This window comes from Physeter macrocephalus, chromosome 2 (assembly GCF_002837175.3).
Source record: "Physeter macrocephalus isolate SW-GA chromosome 2, ASM283717v5, whole genome shotgun sequence".
Classification (NCBI taxonomy): Eukaryota; Metazoa; Chordata; class Mammalia; order Artiodactyla; family Physeteridae; genus Physeter; species Physeter macrocephalus.
The window spans coordinates 13,756,174-13,766,163 of NC_041215.1; the positions used below are offsets into that span (position 1 = coordinate 13,756,174).

The 9,990-nt window shown below is 49.9% G+C and overlaps 1 protein-coding gene across 2 annotated transcripts in view; it reads left to right on the forward strand.

Annotated features, from left to right (window-relative positions):
• The window catches only part of CYP4F22 (cytochrome P450 family 4 subfamily F member 22), a 28,168-nt gene extending 19,722 nt beyond the window's left edge, over positions 1-8,446 (forward strand). For both annotated transcript variants that reach the window (XM_007101431.4, XM_055080528.1), the window contains 7 exons: positions 1,582-1,849; positions 2,830-2,896; positions 3,008-3,137; positions 4,660-4,793; positions 5,734-5,798; positions 6,788-6,870; positions 7,230-8,446. In XM_007101431.4, the coding sequence (XP_007101493.2) occupies positions 1,582-1,849; positions 2,830-2,896; positions 3,008-3,137; positions 4,660-4,793; positions 5,734-5,798; positions 6,788-6,870; positions 7,230-7,425 (943 nt within the window). In that variant the 3' untranslated portion in view covers positions 7,426-8,446. The remainder of the gene's footprint in view (positions 1-1,581; positions 1,850-2,829; positions 2,897-3,007; positions 3,138-4,659; positions 4,794-5,733; positions 5,799-6,787; positions 6,871-7,229) is intronic.
• Positions 8,447-9,990: the final 1,544 nt, after the last annotated feature.

The window sequence follows — 9,990 nt, forward strand, 5'->3', positions numbered from 1 at the left end:
AGTTGGTGATTAGTGCATGAAAACAGCAAGCATGCTTCGGAACTAAGGACAGCTCTTTGCAATCCTGCCCCCTGCAATTTAGTTTTTCTTTTCGTTTTTTTATAAGAACTTTACTGAGATGTAATTGACATACCATACAATTCACCCATTTGAAGTATACAACCAATGGTTTCTAGTATATTCACAGAGTTGTGCAACCATCACCATAATCAATTTTAGAATATTTTCACCAAAAAGAAACCCTGTACATTTTAGAAGTCATCTCCCGCTTCCCACGTCCCCTCCAGATCTAGGCAATAACTAATCTTCCTTCTGTCTCTATAGATTTGTCTTTTATGGAAATTTCATATAGATGGAATTACACAGACTTCTGTTTCTGGTTTCTTTCAGTCAACATATTGTTTTCAGAGTCAACCATGCTGTAGTTGAATTATCAATAATTCGTTTTAAAAATTGCTGAATAATATTCCATTTACCACATAATACCACGTTTTGCTTATCCAGTCATCTGTTTATAGACATTAAGGTTGTTTCCATTCTTTGGCCGTTGTGAGCAATGCTGCTATAAACATTTGTGTACAAGGTTTTGTGTGAATGTTTTACATTCTCTTGAGTGTATACCTAAGAGTAAAATTACTGGGCTATACGATAATTCTATGTTTAACCTTTTTTGGAACTGCCAGACTTTTTCCATAAGTTGGTTGCACCATTTTACATTCCTACCAGCAGTATGTGAGGGCTCCAATTTCTCCACACCCTCATCAACACTTGTTATTATCCGTCTTTTTGATTATAGCCATCCAGTTGGGGTAAAGTGGTTATCTCATTGTAGTTTTTTTTTGCATTTCCCTAATGACCAATGCTGTTAAGCATCTTTTCATATGCTTGTTGCCCAGTTGTATGTCTTCTTTGGAGAAATGTCTATTATATTCTTTCCCCATTTTAAAATTGGGTTATTTGTCTTTTTTATTATTGAGTTTTAAGAGTGCTTTATATATTTTAGATACAAGCTTCTCATCAGGTATATGATTGGCAAATATTTTCTCCCACTCTGTGGATTGTAGCCATTTAATTTTAGTGAGAAAGCATGGCAAAAACATTTTTGGGGGTGTTCTACAGGAAGGAATGGGAAAGGCAGGGTATGCAGGCTTAGGATTGGCTAGTTTGAATAATTTCAGCAGGCTCTGGGGCACAGGGGTGCCCCCAAGTTATCCAGTGCCTGGCCCTGGGGTGATTAAGGCAGGCTCAACCTGCCTGGGGACCTGGGGTACCAGCGATTTACCAGCAGCGATTTACCAGTGGCTCAACCCAATAACGTTTGGCATATGGACTCTGGATTGGTTGGTTTGCAAAAGAAAGGCATGCTCCTGGGTGAGTCATTTGCTATCTCTAAGAAATGGCTAGTCCTGGGAGGGGCGGTATCTCTCCAGTCAGTGAGGCCCCAGATGGCAGAGCATCAGGAATACAAGGAAATAAGAAAATAGAGTTAAGTCAGGGCCTCTCTTTGTAACCTGCCCAGTGGGAGAGGAAGCTTGTCTTAGGGTACGGGGCTTTGCTCATGGCCTTTCTTCTCCCTGGCAGGAAGATGAGTGATTACATCTCGGCCATCATTGAGCTGAGCGCACTGGTGGTCCGGCGTCAGTATCGCCTGCATCACCACATTGACTTCATCTACTATCGCACAGCAGACGGACGGCGTTTCCGGCAGGCCTGTGACACCGTGCATCACTTCACCACGGAGGTCATCCAGGAGCGGCGGCGGGCACTACACCAGCTGGGGGCTGAGGCCTGGCTTAAGGCCAAGCAGGGCAAGACCTTGGACTTCATAGATGTGCTGCTCCTGGCCAGGGTGAGGCTGGACCCTGGAGGGTGGAGCTCTGCCCAGGACAGCCTCCTCATGAGTTGCAGCAATTGTGTAAAATGATAAACATCCAAACTAACATGGATCTAGAATGCAGGCAGATGCAAAACACGTAAGACTGTATTCGTTCGTTAGGGTTGCCGTAAAAAAGCGCCACACACTGGGTGGCTTAAATGACAGAAATAAATTTTCTCAGTGTTGGTTTCTTCTGAGGCCTCTCTCCTTGGCTTGTAACTGGCTGTCTTCACCTGTGGCTTCACATTATCTTCCCTCTGTGCATGTCTGTTTTCATCTCCTCTTCTTATAAGGACACCAGTCATATTGGATTAGAGCCCACCCTAATGACCTCATTGTAACTTAATCACCTCTGCAAAAGGCTTATCTCCAAATTAGGTCACATTCTGAGGTACTGGGGGTTAGGATTTCAACTTAAGGGTTCTGGGGTGGGGCTGGGGAGGGACAGAATTCAGTTCACAACACAAAGATGAAATACAAGACCTTGAAGAAATGTGACACTTGCTGAGATAGGTGGTCACCTATTTGTGGTGCTTCTGCGGAGTTTCTGAGCAGCACCTGGGTTCTGGATTCAGACAGTCCTGGATTCCGGTTCTATAATAGCTCTGCTGCTTCATGGATGTTTGACCTTAGTCATCTAAGTCCTCCCTCGGAGCCTCAGTTGCCTCATTTACAGCATGATGATCGTAAGACCTGATCACAAGATTGTTGTCAGGCATCTGGCAGGATGCTTGGTGCTAGGAGCTGCTGAAGAAATACAAAGTCCCTGTTTCCTCTCATCTTTGGCTCTCTTTCCATCTTTCTTAGACAAGTTGCATGCATCTATCTGCCTGTAATCCCTTCCCCTGCAGCTTGGCTTAAGATAAAGAAGGGGGTGTCTTGACTTTGGAAGAACTCCTGGGATGTGGCAGGTGGGACGAAGTGAGCTGAGCAGAGTCTGCTGCCCATTCCAGGATGAAGATGGGAAGGAACTGTCAGATGAGGACATCCGAGCTGAGGCAGACACCTTCATGTTTGAAGGTGAGGACATGGGGTGTGGCTGGGGAAGGATGGGAAGGGGCCCCATTTTCTGAAGACAGCATCTCCGCTATCTTTGGGCAGCATCCATTTAAGCTCCTTATCTGCCTGCAGGTCATGACACAACATCCAGCGGGCTCTCCTGGGTGCTGTTCAACTTGGCCAAGTATCCAGAGTACCAGGAGAAGTGCCGGGAAGAGATCCAGGAAGTCATGAAAGGTCGGGAGCTGGAGGAACTGGAGTGGTTAGTCTGGGGTCGTGGGGGTAGTGGGGGCAGGTTGAGTTCAAAGCCTTGAGTATTAATCTCTCTGCTCTACCACTTACTGACTGTCTAACCTCAGACAAGTCACTTAAGCTTCTCGAATTTCAATTTCTTCAACTGTAAAATGGGGATGACAAGTAACACATATGCCTACCTCATTATGCAGGAGTTCTTAGTTAAGAGTGTCTTAGTCAGCAATGGTTGCAATAATGCTGCCTAACAAACAGCCCCCTAAGTTCAGTGGTTTACAGCAAGCATTTATTTATTGCTCTTGTCTGCACATATTTCTTGCTCTTGTCTGCATATTACTCTTGTTACTCTGGGCTGCACTGAGTTGAGTGGAGATGCTTCCAAGCTTAGGTTTGGGTTCAGGTTTTTTCCACGTCTCCTCATTTTTCATGGACCAGCAGCCACGCTGGGCATGTTCTCCTCAAGACAGACACCAGAAGCACAAAGAACCACACAACTTAAAACCTCTGCTTGCACTGTAACATTCCATTAGCTAAAGCAAGTCATCTGGCCAATCCCACCATGAATGGGGTGGGACATATGCTCCAGCCATCCGAGCAGAAGATACTCAGAATCACATGGCAAAGGGCATAGTGTAAAACTCCAATGGGGAGGGGGAAGTGTAAGAATCAGGAATAATAATCTGATTTACTTCAGATGTGTGCTGTGTGGAGCTGATTCTGGGCGATGCAAAGAAAACACAGCATTGAACAGCGAGAAAGTTCCTTTTGGTTCATTGTCAGCCATTTGGATTATGACCTCAGGGAGACACTTTCAGTTGGTGCCATTGTGTCTTTAACACCTTGCTAATCCTTACTAATCTGCCTTTTTAACAAAGGGAGAAGATACCTCAGGTTCTGAGAATTGGGCAGGAGGTGGTATCTAGCCAGAATTTAATAACTGTCTTCTGTTTTCCCAGTGGTGTTTATATTTATGGATACCTTTATGCCAGGCATGCCATTTGCCCTTTATGGTAGCAACAGAGAGTTTCTATGAAAGATAATCTGTTAGTGTAAAGAAAACAATCTAAATCATAAACCAAGGGTTATAATTAATCCAATTTTGTGCCCTGAAGTCCAAAGGAAAAAAACTAATGTACTGTAAGAAGAGGATGTATGGGTTTATAAATACTGAAATTGATCTATACAGGCTGGTAAATCGCTGCTACCCCAGGTCCCCCTGGCTGTCCTGGCACCTCCCCAGGGATGCCCCCTGACCTCCACATAATTCATCAGTTAAAGGGTTAATGCTGGGCTCACAGACATCCGACTAGTGCTCCTCTGATTGGTCAAGGTCAGATATTTTACTTGCTGAGGGTTAGAAGTGTGTGCAGGGCACAACTGCAAATGCCTGAAGTTGGGGCAAGTCTGAGATCCTGGACTGTTTTCCTGCAGCTGCTCCTAATTGCCTGTGCATATGTGTGTGTATATGTGTCTGGGGAAGGGGGTGGCACCATGGCCTGGACCCTACTTACCCACTGTTCCACATTCCCCAGGGGCGACCTAACCCAGCTGCCCTTCACCACTCTGTGCATCAAGGAGAGCCTCCGCCAGTTCCCACCTGTGACCCTGGTTTCCCGCCGCTGCACGGAGGACATTAAGCTCCCAGATGGGCGCATCATCCCCAAAGGTGCCCTCCATGTGCTCCCTGCTGCCTGCCTGCTCTATTGCCCATGGGGGCCTGGCCATGCCTGCCCCAGGTGCACCATCCTGTAGGCAGTTTATAGCCTGTTGCTTCTGGGGTGATGGGGGAGACTCAGTTGTGTGTGTGTGTGCTGGGGAGATAGAGGTTGGTGAGTCCAAGCAGAAAGGAAGGAGTGGGTGTGGCAGGGTGGGTCCTGTGAGAGTGCAGGTAGGGAAGGGTTGATTTCATTCCGTTGCCAGATATTCCCTGGAGACCAGGTTGTGTCCTGGGTGATGCTGGGCATCTAGAGAAGCCTCATCCCCAGACCCAAGCTTTGAGTACCACCCAGACTGGGGAAGATACATCAGGGCACAGACATTCCCAGATACATGGGGTGAGGGATGGGCTAAAGGGAGGGACAGCGGATGGAGCAGCCCCAAATAAGGAGTGATGGCTGTATCTGGGGTGGAATGCAGGGAGATGGGTGTATCTGGGATGGAATGCAGGGAGGGCTGCCTGGAAGAGGGAACGTGAGAGGTGAGCCTTGGGGGTTGGAAATGAGAGCATGTTTATGGAGCAGAGCCTCAGGGTGCAGACAGTGAAAGGCCTTGAATGCCAGGTTGAGGCATTTGAACTTGATCCTCAGGGCAGTAGGGAGCCATGGGAGGTATTTGAGCTGAGGAGGAGCAATGTCAGATATATGAGTGAGAAAGATCCCTGTGTGGCCAGGATGGCAGCTAGAAAGATGGTGATGGGAACCTCTTATGGAGAAGCAGGGGGAGTGGATGGGGCAGCAGAATTTTTTAGGGAAGGATGGGCAGGAAAGGGTGGCAGATGGCTTGTGGGAATAGCATGGCTCCAGGGAGAGCTGGGGAGGCGTAGGTCTCCAGAGGAGGTCCTGGTTTCCCTCGGTTCCACTGACCCAATGACCCCACCCTCCCCACAGGAATCATCTGCCTAGTCAGCATCTATGGGACCCACCATAATCCTACAGTGTGGCCTGACTCCAAGGTGAGCTCCTGCCCCAACCTTCCCTTCTCTCAGCTTCTTTCTTCTCAGAAGGGGCAGTCCTTGGTCAGCAAGGCCTCCCCTCCCCTCCTCCCCAGGGAGCCAGATGGCAGGGCTGGGTGTAGGGCTTGAGTACTCCTCCCATTTATTCACCCATTCACTCTTTTTTTAAAAAAAATTAATTAATTAATTTTTGGCTGCGTTGGGTCTTCATTGCTGCGCACGAGCTTTCTCTAGTTGTGGCGAGCGGGGGCTACTCTTCGTTACAGTGCGCAGGTTTCTCATTGTGGTGGCTTCTCTTGTTGTGGAGCACGGGCTCTAGGTGCGTGGGCTTCAGTAGTTGTGGCGCACGGGCTCAGTAGTTGTGGCCCACGGGCTTAGTTGCTCCGCGGCATGTGGGATCTTCCCGGACCAGGGCTCGAACGCGTGTCCCCTGCATTGGCAGGCGGATTCTTAACTACTGCGCCACCAGGGAAGTCCAACCCATTCACTCTTTATTCATTACATCAGCAAATCTTTACTGAGCATCTACCGTGTGTCAGACGCAGTGTTGGGCACTGAAGACAGAAGAAGATACTGTCTTTGCTCTCACGGAGCTCACAGTGAAGTGCAGAGGAATCAAATAAGCTAATAAACAAGATCATTTTGGATATTGATAAATGTGCAAAGGAAACAAAGCTGGAGTGGGTCGGGGGGTGGGGGAGAGCACTTTAGCTCACACTGTGAGGAAAGGCCTTACCAAAGAAGAGATGTTTGAGCTGAAACTGAAAACATTCACACTGAAAAGTGAGGAGCAGGGAAAAGTGTGTTCCACATGAAGGAAACAGCAAGTGCAAAGGCCCTGTGGTGGGAATGGGAAGGAGACAGGTGTGGCTGGATTGTAATGAGGTTCTCTCTGTCCTGCTGGTCTGGTCCCCAGAGGCTGAGGGTGGGAACCAGGTTGGGATGGCTGAACCAGCCCTCAGGCTCACCCCCAGTCTGCTCTTGCCTAGGTGTACAACCCCTATCGCTTTGACCCGGACAACCCACAGCAGCGCTCCCCGCTGGCTTACATGCCCTTCTCTGCAGGACCCAGGTACTTCTGTTTTCCCCAGTCCAGGTGAAGCGTAGGAGGAACGTCGAGGCCAGTGGAAGATCAGGGATGCACCCATCAGGAGCAGAAACCACGTCCACTCGGGTGTCCCCGCCAATCCGGTACCCTTTTTGTGCCCTCAATACACCAGGAAGCCCCCAAATCAGACTCTGCTATATCATCCATGGGTACCAACTATCTACTGTATGCCAGGCCCTGAGTTCTGGGCTCACATTGCTCCTAACGGCTCTATGATGCCTTTGTCTGGAAGTTGAGGTTCAGAGGGGGAGGTCATTTACCACATCCCAGGGACCCCGCACACACAGCGGCTGGGCCTGAGCCCCCTGTTCCCCGTCCTTCAGGAACTGCATCGGACAGAGCTTCGCCATGGCTGAGATGCGCGTGGCCGTGGCGCTGACGCTGCTGCGCTTCCGCCTGAGCGTGGACCGAACGCGCAAGGTGCGGCGGAAGCCCGAGCTCATTCTGCGCACGGAGAATGGCATCTGGCTCAAGGTGGAGCCGTTGCCTCCGCGGCCCTGCGGGTCGGCGTGCCCCTGAGGATCCCGGGGGCCCAAGCCCCGCCCAGAGAGGCCCAGGTTCCGCCCCCGAGGGCCCAGGCCCCTCCCTCAAGATCCTGACGGCATAGACCACGCCCGTCGAAGTCCAGGCTCATTAAGCAGCCTGGTGGCGCAGGTCACACCCACTTAGGGCAAGGCTCCGCCCCTGGAGGGTCTGATCCCGCCCCCGCAAGTCCAGGCCCCGCCCCCGAATGCCAGTTTCTGCCCTCTTGTTTGAAGGACCAGGATTGGCCACTCCCCTCGGGCTCAGGCCCCGGCCCAGCATCCTTCGGATTTAGGTCTTCAGTCTCTGCCCATTGAGCCTTCCAAGGACCTAAGACCTGACACCTAAGGCCTCCAGGATACAAGCCCAGTCTACTTCAGATCCCGGCTGGCTTTTATTATTATTATTATTATTATTATTATTATTATTATTAATTTATTTTTTGCGGTACGCGGGCCTCTCACTGTTGTGTCCTCTCCCGTTGCGGAGCACAGGCTCCGGACGCGCAGGCCCAGCGGCCATGGGTCATGGGCCTAGCCGCTCCGCGGCACGTGGGATCTTCCCGGACCGGGGCACGAACCCGTGTCCACTGCATCGGCAGGCAGACTCTCAACCACTGCGCCACCAGGGAATCCCCTGGCTGGCTTTTAAACGGAGGATTTGAGAACTGGAGCCTGAGATCAGAACCTTGAACCGAACATCACCTTCTTGAGGCCCCCAGCTCATGTGGATGAACTCCCCAGGAATCAGGTTGCATCCCAGGGCCCACTCTGTTTGTTGTTGATTTGTAAACCCAGACTCTCCCTTTTAAGTTCCTTCCTTACTCTCTTGCTCAAAGGCCCTTTGCTGAGTGTCCTGATTTTTGCAGAATAAAAGCAAGGGATGCAGCATCCCCCATCATCCATCCCCTAGCCCGGTCAGATCCTTACACCTGGATTCCAGCAAGGAAATGAGGGGTCCTGGACAGTTGGGAAGCTGTGGGCTAGGAGGCTGGGAAGCCATTTGTCTTCGGACATAAACTCAGACTTTTGGAGACAGTTTGTGCATTCATTTATTTCAACATACTGCATAGTAAGTGTCTGCTGGCACTGAGCCAGGAGTACAACACCAGGCAAATTCCTGCCCTCAGGAGGATGCGGGGGGGCATATGCCGGACAAATAATTCCATGGGTAAAATTATTTGCGACCTGTGATGAGAGGCCTTGGTGCTGCGCAAGCATAATGGGGGTGGAGGGTGGCTCAAGGAAAGCTACTCTGATGCTGAAGTTGGAGTAAAAGTTGAGTGGTGACAAGGGAGAAAAGAGCATTCCAGGCAGCAGGAAGAGCATCTGCAAATGTCCTGAGGTGGGAGAGAGTGTGGTATGCTTGTGGAACTCACAAGGGGCCAGGGTGGCTGGATCTGGGGAGTGGGGGCAGAGTGGAGGAATGGTGGGCAGGGCCCAACAGCACAAGAACTGTGGGCCGCATCACAGTTCAGGCTTTATGCAGAGGGCAATAGGGAGCTATAGAGTGTGTGTGAGCAGGGGCAGGAGAGTTTATGGTCTGATCTGGGCTGTCAGGGAGGTGGCTTGGAAAGGGTGTACAGGGGGCTGGAAACTCAGGGAAGAGAGAGGCTGAATTTGGGGGGACAGGAGGGGTGACTATCTAGCCGTGAGCGCTGAGGGGAGGGAGGAAGTAAGGGTGATTGCCAAGTCTTTGGCTGGAGGAGTAGTGCCTGATATGGTGCTATAGAAGGTGGGCCAATGACAATGACTATAATAATGATATTAATTCATCAAATATTTTTTGAGCATCTGCTGTGAGCCAGGCAGTGTTTGAATCCTTGTGTCACTGACATTCTAGAGGGGGGAAACAGATGACAAATGATAAGTAAGCAAATAAATAAGTTCACACAGCCTTGGAGGTCATTGAAAGGATTTTGAGTTTTATTGTGACAGAACTGGGGAGCCATGGAGGGTTCTGAGCAAAGGAGGGACAAGATTTGTCTTACAGTCTTGGGTTGCTACATAGAATAGAGACTGTAGCAAGGATGGGATGAGGGAGATCAAATTGGTGGTGGTGGGGGGGTGATGTGAGATGATGGTGGCTCTACCCAAGCTGGGAGCTGTAGAGGTGCAAAGGGGTGGTTGGATTATGATGAGAAATGATTGTTTCATGAAAGTTGTGCTGGCAGGTCTGCAGATGGATGGAATGTGGGGTTTGGGAGGATGGGAGGACCCCATGTTTGGGTCTGAGCACCTGGAAAGATGGAAGCACTATCAATTGAGAAGGAGAATCCCAAATGGAGTAAGTGGTGTTTGTTTTTTTTTTTGGTGGGTGGGGGGATTGAAGTGGGGGTGAGATCAGCCTGTTAGTTTGAGCCAGGAGGAGTTGGAAATGTCAGGCTGGCAGTTGGATAGATGGATCCTGCACTTGGGAGAGAGTTCAGGGCTGGTGATGTACATGTGGGGAGGCTCAGTGTTTAGATGTTGTTTTAAAAGCCTCAAGACCGGGTGAGATCATCTGGTGTGTGTGTGTGTGTGTGTGTGTGTGTGTGTGTGTGTGTGTGTGTGTGTACAGAGG